The sequence below is a fragment of the Barbus barbus genome, assembly GCF_936440315.1.
Source record: "Barbus barbus genome assembly, chromosome: 48".
NCBI classification, from domain to species: domain Eukaryota; kingdom Metazoa; phylum Chordata; class Actinopteri; order Cypriniformes; family Cyprinidae; genus Barbus; species Barbus barbus.
The window spans coordinates 19309501-19325356 of NC_136726.1; the positions used below are offsets into that span (position 1 = coordinate 19309501).

Consider the following 15856-nt stretch of genomic DNA (forward strand, 5'->3'; position numbering starts at 1 on the left):
GTGATGATGGTGGTAAAGTGGGCCGGGCCTCGCGCAGCTGAGTCCCATCTGAAGCTCGGGTGCGCGCATTTAACATGATTGATCCGCTAATAGGACAGAAGAGCAGACGCACAACTTCAGCTTTAAATCTACCCACGGTTCCTCTTTCCTTCTTTCTTTTCACTTCAACTCAAACGAGATTGATGTGAGCGAGGGGGGAAAAACTCCAAAAATCACCTCCTTTCCCTTCTGTCACCCTCACAGAGCACCTCTCACCTTTACTTTCGGATTGTGGCTTTAACTCACGGCTTCACTGGGCACAAACGACACCAGATTCTCTTCTGCAACTTTAACGCACACCAGGGACAAAATCACCGACAGGGAAACTTGAGTTTTTATTTTTCTGGCACAAAGAAGCGTTAAAGTTACACAATGAGTCTGAAGTCAGATTCAGAGACGAACACCAGTGTTTCATTAGAGGAGGAGGTAAGAGAAATCAACTCTTTTGGTAAACAAACTTCATTTAGTGAAGTTCAAGTCTCCGTCGGCGGATGACTGTGGAAAACTGTTTTGGCGTTTGACATGCCGATTAAAACTCCTGTGAAGCGTTTCGGAGGCGTTTGGAGGTTTGAGGAAAAGCTTTGAGAGGAATGTGGATCTGTTGATGATTAATCTTAAAGTTGGCATTGAAATATGAGACTCACCTGATGAGAGACACTCTCGTGTGACTCTGTGGATAAAGTTTAAAGCCAAATTTAACAAGCAAATGTTTCAGTGGGTGTTCTTCTAAAAGTTTTTCTGTTTCTGTCAAGTTCTTATGCGTTAAAGACGCGCGAACAGTGACGCACTGAACGAGACTTAATTTTTTTTTTTTTAGTGCTTTTTTTATTTTCAATGTGGGTCAAAAGTATTGGTGGTTTTTTGTTTTTAACCATATAGGCCCATGCATTAAAAAATATTCCTAAACGTATTAATTTACATAGATGCATAAGTATTTTGTCTAAACCGTAATTTCTGTCCTTTTTCGGTCTGTTTAGAGCGTAGATGTCATTTCTGACTTCAAACTCTAGATTAAAATAATGCCTCCATTAGATTTCATTTTAACTTCAGACGCAAAAAGACAGCAATTTTAATTGTTAATAGAATTCTATTTAAATTGAGTCATTATTATAACTATGCACTTATTTTTTTTGTGCAGCTTTTCTTTAATTTAGCCTTTTAACTTAAAATGTGTCTTTCAGCAGTTGCCGCAAACTGAGTGAAATAAGTGAATCTATATAGAAGCCTGTCTTATTCTATATAGGCCTAAAGCCTTATTTTTGACGATATTCTACACTAGTTTCTATGTTCTTGAGTGTAGAGGTCACCTCTGACCTCTTATAGAGGCATTTCCTGCAGTTCAGTGTATTATTTTACTGGCTTAAGACCTTACAAGGCAGTTTGCAAACACATCAGACTTGTGCAGGTTTTTTACATTAAAGTGAGAAGTTGGTGAGGATCTGTGTGTAAATGGTGCAGTTTGAGTTGGACTCTGGTTGAGGGTTTGGGGTGGGAGTTGTGTCCTGTCATTGTTACCGGGCAGCACTGGGTCAGAGTGTTTGGTGTGGCCTGTTCAGATTGTTCATTGTTCAACCTGCAATAATTAGGACAGGGGTTTCCTCCCTCTGTTCCTCGAACCGGTCGCTTGCATCCCCATACGTGCCCTTTGTTTCTGTCCCGTTTTTCTGACCGCCAACAGAATCGACTGTTTATTTGGGTTATTAAGTGGCACATTGTGCGTAATTTGTTTGTGGAGTGTATTCCTTTTTGATTAAATTCCTGTTGTTTGTTTACTCCCTCAGCTGCTGACAGCGCTTGAGTACTGCACTTGTTTCGTGTTTCAGGAACATTGAGGATAACCAGAGTTTCTGCTGAGGGGTTTTAAACTGACATGAGTCTGAACTCTGTGACTGCTCTCCCCTGCAGCTGTTGTTCCACCACTCGCTCCTCAGAGCCACTCAGGAAATGACTGGTTTCCAGTGGCTGATGCATTGGTGGAAATGTGTAGAAATCTAAGTGATGGACATTTGTCCAGTTATACACTCTGATGACTGGCTGTTTTAGCACTTTAATGACCTGACATTGTTTTTAGTGGTTACCACACATTTTGTGCACAGTGGTGTTCAATCGCTACCATATTCTTGTACCATGGCATTTGGTACTTCAAAGAATACCATGAGACGCAAGCATGTCTGGGTTATATTAAAAAAGTGAAATTTTATAATTGGAAAAAAGTCCATTTAAATTTGTTTGCATTGACATTTTCATAGTTTCATTTATTGCTTTTCTTATGAACTCCAGGAAAAAAGTGCTTTTTTTTTTTTTTTCTTTTTTAAACTTTCATTAACTGTACAAACTTCTATACTTTGAGAATCTGCATTAAAAATATGAATATGAACTTCATAAAGAATGCAGGATAAAACTGTCCAAACAGTGTCTGAGAACATTAATATCGCAATGCAAAAAAAGACTTAATTTAAACCACTTTAAAATCTAGTTTCTTTTAGTTCTGTGGTAATGTGAGCTGGACATGTTGTTTTGTGAGGTTCACCCAAAACCCAGAGTCTTTCAGATTACGGTTGTTCACCTCTGAAGCGTTTGGAGAATGTGATGGGTCAGGCTGAACCGAAGTTCGCTCTCTCTCCCCTCTTTTCCGTAAAAGGTCATTGCACACTGTGTCCTTACTTCCAATCTTTCTCTTCTCCCCGCTAGATCCATATAGAGTTGCTACATCTGTTTTTAAATGCTCGCTGCTTTTTGAGTAACTCTAGAATCTGTTATACTTGGTCTTAATTTGTTGGATAAAACATTTTCTAGGAATTTCAAGGTTGTTCATACTTCAATGATTATTTTTCTTTATTTGATTGGCCTTTGCTCTTTCTGTTCACTGTAATATCATTTGATCCATCCTGTTAATTTGTAAGTTAAATTAGATTTTCTACCTTCCACTCACATTTGGAGCAATAATGCTGTTCCGCGCCCTGCAGAAGTTCCTGCATCCATGCTTAGGGTCACACACACCTGATCACCACGCACACACTTCTGCTCACTAAACTAACACGATCTCATGATTTTGATCTGAACACATTCAGTCTCTGATAGCAAATTCTGCAGACAAATGGGGAGACTCTGACACAATAGGAAGGGACCGAGACAATCCAAGGTAGTCCTAAACGGTTCCTGTTTTTCTCCTTTTCAGGTGCACGTTTATAAGACCATACATGGCACCCATAGGTCAGAGGTCACTGCATTTTGTCACTTGTTTGCTGATGTCATTTAGGCATTTCCCTGTTCTAGGTACGAACACTATTTGTCAGTGGGCTGCCTGTCGACATCAAACCACGTGAGCTTTACCTGCTGTTCAGACCCTTCAAGGTAAGAGACATTGGCCGAAATGGGGGGGGGGGGCTGGGAGTTGTTAGTCCACCTTTTTCTGGATGTGGTGATATAAGAAAATTGATTGGATTCAATTTCTCCAGATTAGTTTAATTTGTCCTTTTTTATTAAACAGGGATATGAAGGATCCCTCATAAAACTGACCTCAAAACAGGTAAAGTGGAATTATTTCTTTTTTAGTGTGATGATGATTACTCCCAATTTAAAGACCACACAGATGGATTAATCTAACAAACGTCCAGTTCATATTGAACCACCTCAAAAATGGACTTAAATGTAAACACCCAAATTACTACTTTATTATAAATTTATATAAAGTATATTAGTGTAATATGAAACCATTTTAATGTATATGCAAAAAAGACTAACTTTCATATGAATAAATAAAATGAGACCGTTAAAAGCTATTTTTACTACACGTAATGTGACAGAAATTTGAACCTATATATAAAGAGATCAACTAATAATAAACTAATTTCCTTATCTATAGGTTCAAGGTTCTTTATTTGTCATATTACATGATATATTTAGCATATGTATGTAATATGTACTTATAAATTATCTTATGAAATTGGTCTAAATTAGTTAATTTTAATATTGAAGCTAATATTTATTATAATTACAAAGTTTTGATTTTGGGGTGCAATGGTACGTTCTAGTGTTGTCAAAAATATCGATATTTCGATAAATATCGATACTGAAATATCTGAACGGTACCAATATTAATTTCCCGAAGTATCGATACACAGATACTAGCCGAGCTGTCACTTTCACTTCTCTCCAAAGGCGCGTGGACAAGCACCACACGTGACCGCACTCGTCTCCTTCGCTCTGGTTAAATGGCAAAAGTGAAGTGAATAGAAAGATGACTGTTCTGGTTGTTAAAGAACACAGCAGGAGCGCTATCTGTAGGGATCTATGATCTCCGCGATGCAGAGAACGCCACGGAATCCAGTCATAAACACTGAATTTACAGTTTAACGCGGAATGTCACGGAATTTGTCAAAGTTTGGATGACTTAATCAAAAGTAGGTCGTTACACTTAAATCAAATCGCGATATGGACTAGGATCTGTAAATATTAAGCTGCAAAAGTGGATTTAAATATGAATCCTGCATGTTCTGCGCGTCTCTGTGTGAATGTGCTGCACGTGCGGTTGTTTACTAACGTGGCGCTCGCGGTGATTTCAGCGTCTGCCGTGTCAATGAGGACATAAATACATCAACAATATCTCCAGAACTGATCTGAAAGGCACTTTACGAGCATTTTACCATTTAATTTGAGTAAAACTAGCATCATATCATACACACACAGAACTTTAGAAGTATTCACGGCAACCCGTCAAAATAAAAGTTCGGTTTAACCTATTAAAGACCGTGTGCCAGAAATAGGCTATATTACTATTATTTAGTAGAATGTACATAATACTGCTACTTACTACTACTACTACTGTTAATTTTTTAAAAAGAAATAATCACAAAATATTTTAATTTTAATAGTAAATCCCCTTCATTTGCCAAAAATGTAAATGTTTAATTTTCATTAATTCAAATATAAATGAATTCAAATAGTTTTATGCCTTCATCTGATATCCAGTAAAATTTAAATACACAACACAGAATTTGAGGGGGAAAACACATTTCATAAGGCTACTGTAAGAATAAATAAAAATTGTATGCATTCAAATAGCCTAATAGACATGCTAAAACACAGAATTTGGTAACAATAAAACGGGTGAGGAAAAAAATAAGACATTTGATACGGCCCTAAACGTGTCCTTTTTGTTACATTTTTTATAAATTAAATGTTAAATTGTATAATTTTCATGATTTTAATGAATTATACATGCTTTTAGATTAATAGCATTTAATTTGACCATTAAAAAAAAAAAGAGTCCAGAAAAATTCAAACGGAAAAAAACGGAATCCAGAAAAATAAAAAATTGAATGTAGAAAAAAATAAAATGGAATTTGGGGAAAAATAAAACTGATTTCATAGGGCCCTATATCTGGAAATATTTTGGTTATGAAGCAAATGAGAATATCAACAAATAGAACTTTTGGATTTTAATTAGTACATGTATTAGTAAACGTTAGTTTCAATTAACATTTAACTAAGATTAATAAATAAATCAACAAATGCAATACCTCAAGACATTTTTTTGTTCATGTAAAATATACCGCATGTTCTCGACTTGTTACATTTATCTTTAAATTAAAAAAATGCCCCCTTAATATTGTGGCAGTTTTTTTCACCGTGATATCGATATTTTTCAAGGTATCGTATCGAAGTTAGAAGTTCCAGTATCGTGACAACACTAGTACGTTCTTAACAGATTTTATTTTTAGGGATTTTTCTGCTTTTTAGTTGCTCTTCTGTCTGTGTATTTGTCCATCTGATGTGTTTCTTTCCATTCTCTCTAGCCTGTGGGGTTTGTCACGTTTGACAGCCGGTCTGGGGCTGAAGCAGCCAAGAATGCGCTGAACGTAAGTAACCACTGGTCCGTCAGTAAGCTGAAGTGATGGCAACTTTTAATTATTAATAAGACTCTGTATTTATGTCCTCCAAACTTCGCTCTTAAAAGTCTGACTCCGATGCTGCTCTCCTCTCTACGGGGGGGGAAGTTTCACTTTGTTCCTAAGAAAAGTTCCATGATGTCATGCGTTTCGTGCGCATATTTTGGGAATCCGTGCACTTATGCTGCTGTTCTGTTTATGGAGCTGTTGATTGATTTGTGCATTGTATGAAGAATTAGACTCAATTCAGTTGAAAGTCATCCCCATCTCATTTTTCTCAGGGTATCCGCTTTGACCCAGAGAGCCCTCAAACGCTGCGTCTGGAGTTTGCTAAAGCCAACACGAAGATGGCGAAGAGTAAACTGATGGCCACGCCAAACCCTTCCAACCTGCACCCAGCTCTAGGTGCGCACTTCATCGCTAGAGACCCATGTGAGTAAAACGGTGGGCTTAAGCTCCACCCACAACGCAGAACATGATGCTGGTTCCGGCCATCTGAGTTAATTTGCAAAAAGCCACTAGAAAACTACCAAATGCAATTTAGGGTACATTTACACAACATTGTTTTCAACTAAAAACAAACTATGCGTTTTGGTCTAGGGGTATGCGAAATACCTGTAGACATGATTAACTGGCAGAAATTTGTCAACCGGTAGAGATTTTCGACTATTGTTTCTATTGCCGTTACACGCTCGCATGACGTTGTGCTACATGGTCACAAGTGTTTAGTTTTCATGTGTTTTTTAGCATTGCGGTTTAATAACGAGTGACTTTAAGCCATTAAAAGACAGTTCTCAGATTGTGGGAGTATTGAACGGAGTTATTTTTGCCACTTTATAGGCCTTGAACAGTTAAATACACACATGTATGTGTCAAAATGCCCATCTTTGCAAGTATCCTCTCCAACATGGTAACTTTAAGTGAAAGCAAACAACCAAGAAAGAACGCGTGCAACGTTATATATTGGATCCGGGCAGCTCTTAAAGTGGCAGCAGTCTAGTGTTCCTGCTATCTGTCATTTGGTAAACAACAGAGAATCTCTCATCTGATCTTGAGTAAATGCATTTCTTCTTAATGTTTCAAAACTGATTTAATTTACACCGTGAAGAATATGCAGTTTTATTTACATTTTTACACGTACTTTTATACAACGTAGCATTTCTTGTTATACTGTTTATTTTTTGTTCTATTTGTAATTTGGTTTCATATTCCTTTTGTAATTGCTGACTGTTCTTGTTTGACTTGTTTGTTTGCTAGTTTTATTTATTTATCTAGGCTAGTATTAGTTTATTGACGTGAATTATGCAATTTCTGTGGAATCAAATTTTGATGTCAAAGACCTTAAAGCAAAAATAACTAAATTGTGATATACAACATTACTGTGGAATAAAATTACTCCTCGTTTAACTGGCACTTTTAATGCATCCTTACTAGTGTTGTCAAAAATATCGATATTTCGATAAATATCGATACTGAAATATCTGAACGGTACCAATATTAATTTCCCGAAGTATCGATACACAGATACTAGCCGAGCTGTCACTTTCACTTCTCTCCAAAGGCGCGTGGACAAGCACCACACGTGACCGCACTCGTCTCCTTCGCTCTGGTTAAATAGCAGAAGTGAATAGAAAGATGACTGCTCTGGTTGTTAAAGAACACAGCAGGAGCGCTATCTGTAGGGATCTATGATCTCCGCGATGCAGAGAACGCGCACGGAATCCAGTCATAAACACTGAATTTACAGTTTAACGCGGAATGTCACGGAATTTGTCAAAGTTTGGATGAATTAATCAAAAGTAGGTCATTACACTTAAATCAAATCGCGATATGGACTAGTATCTGTAAATATTAAGCTGCAAAAGTGGATTTAAATATAAATCCTGCATGTTCTGCGCGTCTCTGTGTGAATGTGCTGCACGTGCGGTTGTGTTTACTAATGTGGCGCTCGCGGTGATTTCAGCGTCTGCCGTCTCGATGAGGACATAAATACATCAACAATATCTCCAGAACTGATCAGAAAGGCACTTTACGAGCATTTTACCATTTAATTTGAGTAAAACTAGCATCATATCATACACACACAGAACTGTAGAAGTACTCACGGCAACCCGTCAAAATAAAAGTTCAGTTTAACAGCCTATTAAAGACCGTGTGCCAGAAATAGGCTATATTACTATTATTTAGTAGAATGTACATAATACTGCTACTTACTACTACTGTTAATTTTTTTTTAAATAAATAATCACAAAATATTTTAATTTTAATAGTAAATCCCCTTCATTTGCCAAAAATGTAAATGTTTAATTTGCATTAATTCAAATATAAATGAATTAAAATTGTTTTATGCCTTCATCTGATATCCAGTAAAATTTAAATACACAACACAGAATTTCTGAGGGGGAAAACACATTTCATAAGGCTACTGTAAGAATAAATAAAAATTGTTTGTATGCATTCAAATAGCCTAATAGACATGCTAAAACACAGAATTTGGTAACAATAAAACATAAGGTTCAAACATTTGATACGGCCCTAAACGTGTCATTTTTGTTACACTTTTAATAAATTAAATGTTAAATTGTATAATTTTCATGATTTTAATGTATTAGACATGCTCTTAGATTAATAGCATTTAATTTGACCATTTAAAAAAAAGAATCCAGAAAAATTCAAATGGGAAAAAACGGAATCCAGAAAAATTCAAATGGTTTGAATGTAGAAAAAAATAAAACGGAATTTGGGGAAAAATAAAACGGATTTCATAGGGCCCTATATCTGGAAATATTTTGGTTATGAAGCAAATGAGAATATCAACAAATAGAACTTTGGATTTTAATTAGTACATGTATTAGTAAACGTTAGTTTCAATTAACATTTAACTAAGATTAACAAAAGATTAATAAATAAATCAACAAATGCAGTACCTCAAGACATTTTTTTTTTGTTAGTGTAAAATATACCGCATGTTCTCGACTTGTTACATTTATCTTTAAATTAAAAAAATTACCCCCTTAATATTGTGGCAGTTTTTTTTCACCGTGGTATCGAAAATGGTATCGAAGTTAGAAATTCCAGTATCGTGACAACACTAATCCTTACTGATTTTTAATTTTTTTTTATTTTCAAAAAACAATCTTAACCCCAATGACGCTGAACTGTAACTGAACTGTTACAGTATTTTGGATGCGGTTTCCTTTTGGCTTGCTCCTTTTAGTTGGGGGGTTAAAATACACTAAATATTCAGGAATATCAATTTGATGACCCCCTCAGGTGAGAACAAAACGTACACTAGTATCATTAATCAGCTCACTTCAGTTTATTTTGTAGCTGCTTTAGAGCTGAATCAAATTTGTTCCCATTTGATGAATTTGTGACTATTTTTATTGAACAGAATTGAATCAACATTGAACTGAATAAGTGTTTCCATCTTTATAGCTGCTTGTTAAGTTTATCTTATTTCACAATTGATAAACTGCAGTTCTTCATCTGATCCAATATTGACCTCACTTGAGCTGAATTGACGTTCGTCTTAGAGCTGCTTTATAGCAGATTTTGGGTTTGTCTCTCATTTGAATGTTTGCATTGATTGTTACTTTCCTGTTTATTACTGAGGAAGCTGCTTTGAAACTATCTCTGTTGTATAAAGCGCTATATAAAAATAAAGTTGACTTGCTGGAAGTAGTGATTCTGCTTCCTAGCGTTTGGTTCCCTATGTGACGCTCAGATGTGTGTGACTCTGTAGATGATCTAACGGGAGCAGCACTGATCCCTGCGTCTCCTGAGGCATGGGCTCCGTATCCTCTCTACACCACTGAACTGACCCCAGGCCTGCCTCACGCCGCCTTCACCTACCCTGCTGCTGCTGCCGCCGCAGCTGCCCTGCATGCCCAGGTGAGGGACCAACCGGTGTGTGCCTTCTCTTCCTTCACTCTCACTGTCTCTGCTTTTTCTGTCCAGTGTGACGTCGCCACAGCTTGTTGATCCTTACTTCCATTAGTTTGTACAGGAAGTACATTCGGTGGTTGCGAATTTGTAACATCCATAATTCTAACTGAGTCACTAAGTCCATATCAATGTAAATGGTGAAAGACAAGGATTGTGGGTGAAGCCCAAGTTAAGGACTTACGATTTTTTTATTTATTTGGATTTTGATCTAAAAAAAAAAAAAAAAAACTTTAGAATTTAATTTGGCTTTGTAGATTAAGTCTTATTTCGAATCTATTGAATTGTATATTTTAAACTTGTGTATATTGTTTGTTTTTTTTGAATCTCTTTTGTTGGATTTTTTTTTTTTAAATCATCATTGTTTAAGATTCAAAACAATCTAAATGCAAAGTAAAAAATTGAGAGATTCAAAGTAAAAATGTATCAATACAAAAAATACACTTAAATGTTTTTGTGCATATTTATACATTATTATACATACAAAATTATTTGGAGTCTTATGAATTTGATCTTGTATTTTAGATTAATGCAATCTCTTGAATCTTTAACTCATTTGGAAAATATTAACTTAAAATATTTATTTGCATTGTTCAACATGCAATGCAAGTTGATTACTGCACTATTTGACAAAAATAACAAGTCGTCTTTTCAGTGGCTTGTAGTTCAGTATGCTAACTTTCCCCATACTGCCACTGACTCGCGCTCTGGTTAAAACTGACCCTGGGTCAACATGATGCAGCTAAACCAGAGGAGGTGTCAGGGGTCAACTCTGAATATGACAGGTCTGATTACCCAGAATCCCTCAGAACAGCATTCCTTGGCCTGCTAGCGTTGCTACGAGATCACATCAGAGAAAAGCTGTTTTTAATTGCATCTCCGGTTGGATTATGACTGAGTCGTTGAGTGAATCTGTGCCCAGGGAGGTGCCGGTTAAAGTTTAGCCAAAAAACCGTGTGCGTTTTCATGATCCATTAAAAGCAGCACGTGTTAAAATTCTCCCCCACAAATGCTTTGCCTTGTAGGTTTAAATGAGTTTTAAAGTGTTTTAAGCTCCTCCGATGACAATGTCATGGTTTGTCAATCTTGCATTGTTCGCTTGAGTTTAATGAAATGTGATTTGGTTTTGAAGACTGTGCTGACAGATCAAGTTTATTGATTGGATGGCTAGACTTTGTAGTTGTCATAGCAACACAGTGACAGCTAAAGGTCATGGATGAAGAGGTTTTACTTTGGTCTCTTGAGCCGTACTGTATGTTCACAGGTTCATCAAGTCTTAAATCCAGCTTGTTTGCTATTAGTGTAAGAATAAGACGTTATCCAAACAAATGAGAGCGAGAGAGAACTGATCCAAACAAATGTTTTCCAATGCTGTTTGGAATGACTGGTTAAGGTTGTGGTGTTTTGTCAGCTTCTCAAGAAGCTGTAAAAGGTTTCATCCTCTGGGTGAGAGAGCGAGTGCTAATGGATCCACACGCTAACACATTCTCTGCCCAGTGTCACTCTGAGGGGCTTCATGATCATTTTGAATTTTCCAAAGAATAAATTGATTTTTCATTTTTAGTATTTATTTTTTGATAATATATTGTAGTAAAAGTAGTTGTTGCTATTTTTTATTATTATTATTATTATTAGAGCATATTAAGTTTAGAGCATAAGAAAAACAAAGCAAATAATTTAAATGTTAAACTGTGACATGTAAGGTCACAGAGAAATTTGTTAATGTAATGTCCTCTACAGAGGACAAAACGCCATAGCTGGGAGTCGGGAGAATAATAAAATGTTCTGTATAAAGCTTTTAAACAAACATGAAGAACTTTTAGCCATCCTGCATGATTTGGCTCAAGGAAATAGAAGTGGAATTCCTCTGGCATGTTTGCATGTAGCTGGGATGATGCAACGAAGTCTGCAGTCAAACTGCTGGAAGAACAGAGCTCTTGGCTTTCTCTTACCACCTTATCCAGAGCTTTCCAACACACACCTGCAGAGTGAGATTACACGGCCTGCGCTCTGCTGGTCAGACCACTCGGCACTGCGTGAACAACGTGGGAAGCTCGGAGTGAAGGGCTGAAACGGACGTGCCAGGCTGATTGTTGTCGTTCTCTTGCCCTTGGCTGGGGAAGTGGTTGTTTTGCCGTGGTTTGGGAAGGCAGGACGGGAAAGGAGTTAATGTCATCTTGCTGAAAGATGTTTATAGATTCGCTGATAAGAGTTTCCTGCTCAGTCGGGGAGTTCATGCTTGCGTCAGGTCAATAGCACCGCTCAAACCAGAGCCTGTTGTAGAAATTGCTCAAATGTTTTGTCTGTTGCCCCCTACAGTTAAGACATTACACGGACTTAAAGGTTTTGTGAGTGGTTCTTAAATGCCTCTTGGCAGCAACTTTGGTTTAGAAAAGAAGTTTTTTGGCTATATGGTTCTTTTGGGATATTTAATTTGTTCTGAATGTTAAGCTCGTTTGTTTGCTTTTTCTTTATACAGAATACAAGTGTTAACTTATTGCTATTTATAAATATAATGTACTTTACTGTCAAACATTTGAGAAACTGTAAATGTAAGGCATAAATTAGTTTTTTTGTATTAATATAGAATAAAACGTGTATATATTGTCTTTTTTTTTTTTTTATATAAATGTTGCAATGCACTAGTGTTAGATTATGTACGTCAATTTCATTTTATTAATACAATTGAAGTGTTTCTTTATATAAATCATGCAAGTGATACTTTTAACGAGACTTTTAGAAATGTAAATTATTTATTATTAATTAAAAAATTCACTTTAAAACTATGCAAATAAAATGTGGTGCAGTATTAATGTTAGATAAAAATATGAACTAGTTTAATATTATAGAATATATTACTTTTTATTATTATTTGTGGTCCATTTACATGTCATTTTGGTGCAGGAGAAGCCTTTGAAAGATCAAAGATATGACTTTCTCTTGTTCATGTTGTCTGCAGATGCGCTGGTACCCGTCTCCCTCTGAAAGTTCTCAACCAGGGTGGAAATCACGCCAGTTCTGTTGAATAATCAGTGAGTATTGCTTGCTTCAGCTCCTGCATATGCTCATTAATCTTGATTGTACTCTGATTGTAGATGACCGTAAGCTGATGCGCTGTTCTCGTCTCCACAGATGCCATTCCTTACCAGACGTTTTGTTTTAGTTTCTCCCTTCTGTTTAAATGAAGGACAACTGGGCTCAGCATTTAATTTAATCCGGTTTATTTAATGGAAAATCTAAGCATGAAGGATTGTTTTCCTGGAGGAAGTCTTCTACAAAGCACTCTGAGATGCTGAGGACTCTGACAAACCTCACGGTACTGTCTCTGTTTCCAGAGCTGCGCTTGATGAGCCAATCAGGCGCAGGCGTTCAACGTGTCTAGCTGCTCTGATAGATGTTTGTTGAGGTCGTCATTCTGCATGCGATTTAATGCGAGTTTTAGAATTCAAACCTTTTCTTTTCCATCCCATCCTAAATGTTTTCAGCCTCTTGGTTTGCTTTTTTTTTTTTTTTTTTTTTTTTTTTTTTTTTTTTTTTTTTTTTTTTTTTTTTTTGCAATCCAGTCTGTGTACTTTGTTTTCTATTTTTAAGAACTGATGACATATGCACTGGGTATTTGTTTGTGATCCTGACGTGAACCGAGCAGATTCGAGTTCTTGTCTCCTCCAGACCTTTTGAGGCATCTTCCTCTTGCCCTGAAATCACCAAACCCCTGCTATCTGTGTCTGCTTGGAGAATATTTGAACAAAAAGAAATGTACAAGTATTTTTGTACATGTGTAATGAATATTTATGCATTTGTTTTGTGCAATTAAATAAGTATATATGTTTGAGCAGTTTAGTGTTCCTGTGTTATTTTTGATGTTTTAGTTGGTTGTTAATTCAGTCTATAACCTGTTTGAAGTAAATGAGTGCAATTCTTGAGTCGTTTTTTTTTTTTTGTTTGTTTTTTTTGCTTTGTTACATAATGAAGTTTCTAGACTGTGGCAGTACTGCGAGTTTAAACTGACTGCTAACATGAGATTGCTGTATTATAATATATTAAAAAAAAAAAGTGAAAATGCTGGTTTTTCTTTCAGAATGTGAAACTGGAGAATAAAAGGGAATCTGAGGATCTTGAGTGTTCTGAGTGTCTTTTTCTAATCCGTCTTTGAATCTTCAGTTAAAGGAACAGATTGACTTTTTTTTTTTTTTTTTTTTTTCCTGAAAATGTGCTCCCAATCAGGCCATTCAAGATGTAAGTGTCTGTTTCTTCATCAGATTTGGAGAAATGTAGCATTACGTCACTTGCTCACCAATGGATCCTCTGCAGTGAATGGGTGCCGTCAGAATGGGAGTCCAAACGGCTGATTAAAAATATCACAATCCAGTCCATCAATTAACGTCCTGTGAAAAAGTTCTATGAAAAAATTACTTCAGTAAAAAGAAAAAGTTGCCTGAAATATGCACCGATCAAGCAAAAAGTCCAGAACTGTTATAAACCAATATGTAGAGGAAACGTTTTAAAGTTAAAACGTCTCGATGGATTTGTTTTATCAAAACAGCTTTTTGCTCCACAAGATGTAAATTGGTGGACTGGAGCAGTGTGGATTATTGTTTTTATCAGCCGTTGGACTCTCATTCTGACGGCACCCATTCACTGCAGATCCACTGGTGAACAAGTGATGTAATGTGAGTTTATATTAGCAAATTTTCATTTTTGGGGGGTGAACTATTCCTTAAATGGAATTTTCTTGTATGGATTTTACACCGTTCTACACCCCTCATATTACGGCTGCAGATATAGGTTTATGGGTTATTTTAGTGCGTTTATCTGCTTTCTCGTTCCACGTTTTCCTTTTAAGGCATCAGTTCCTAAGCAGCTGTTACAAGCTGAAGAACAGAACTTCATCCAATCACAACACCACTGCAGATCTGGCCTGTGAAAAGCTGGTGTTTATTTGAACGGCGCTATTGTTTTCAAACTATGTCTGAAAGAATATTGGTGGGTAATTCAATTTCACAATACATTGTTCCAAGTCAACTTTACCAAAAATAGTATCATAACTCCCAAGTGAGCAAGCAGAGGCGAACGGCAAAGGAAAACCCCCTCAGATGTATAAGGAAGGGAACCAATACCCCACAAGGGAAGTCCTCCTCATCTGGCACACATTTAAAGTCCATTTTCAAAAGTTTGAATAAGATTTTAAAATATTCTTATTCGGCAAGGATTTTTTTTTTTTAATCTGGGAAAATGCATTCGTTTCCACAAAATTAAGAAGCAGCTGTTGATAAATGTTTCTTGAGCAGTACATCAGATTGATCTGCGTTGCAAAATAAGGCAGATAAACACGTGTTCCTGACATGAAAGCACAGTCGTATGTTGACACAGAGCAGAAAGAATGTTTCTCCGCCTCCCACTTAAGAGGGATTTCCTGCATCCAAGAAAAGATCTCAAATGCTCCTTCAGGGAACTGAAAGAAAGAGACAAGTATCTGTTTGTCTATCGTGGGCTCTTTCAAACCTATAATGGCATGTTGCTATTTACATTAAAGTAATGGCATAAATGTCTTTAAAGTATTTTAGTGGATGAATGAAGTTTTATGTTTACTTAGGCAGGCTTATGTCATCTTTTGGCCTGAGAACTGAAAACCAGAACACCCCTTTCAAGGTTATTTGCTATGACTTTCTTTTTGGAATGATGTCATTGCTATTTTTAGTCTTTGGCTCTTCATTTCACATTAGTTAAATAAATAGACATGAAATGTATTTTATAAATATAATCTAGACAATAAATACATGCACTGTGAGTCATTCAATGTAGATCAGGTGTGACTGCCAACAGGAGCATCTGCGTGATGGAGCACTGCCGCCATCTGCTGGTTAGAAACTAAACCTGACAAATTAAAACCTTAATAAACTTGTATTGTATAAAATGAAACATGAAATCCTTCTCAAAAAGGGAATTATTCTGTATTGTGTGTATGTGAGTTTAGGTATGGA

The 15856-nt window shown here is 36.4% G+C and overlaps 1 protein-coding gene across 2 annotated transcripts; it reads left to right on the top strand.

Annotated features, from left to right (window-relative positions):
* Positions 1–65: 65 nt before the first annotated feature.
* rbpms2a (RNA binding protein, mRNA processing factor 2a) lies at positions 66–13988 on the top strand. Of its 2 annotated transcripts, none has more exons than XM_079412083.1 (8): positions 66–465; positions 3316–3393; positions 3530–3568; positions 5838–5900; positions 6212–6362; positions 9676–9824; positions 12835–12907; positions 13008–13988. In XM_079412083.1, exons 1-7 carry the CDS (start codon positions 412–414, stop codon positions 12898–12900), a joined length of 600 nt encoding a protein of 199 aa, XP_079268209.1. In that variant the 5' UTR covers positions 66–411; the 3' UTR covers positions 12901–12907; positions 13008–13988. The 2 variants fall into 2 exon arrangements, with proteins under 2 accessions (XP_079268209.1, XP_079268208.1); XM_079412082.1 differs by having other exon boundaries at positions 81–465; positions 9676–9839.
* Positions 13989–15856: the final 1868 nt, after the last annotated feature.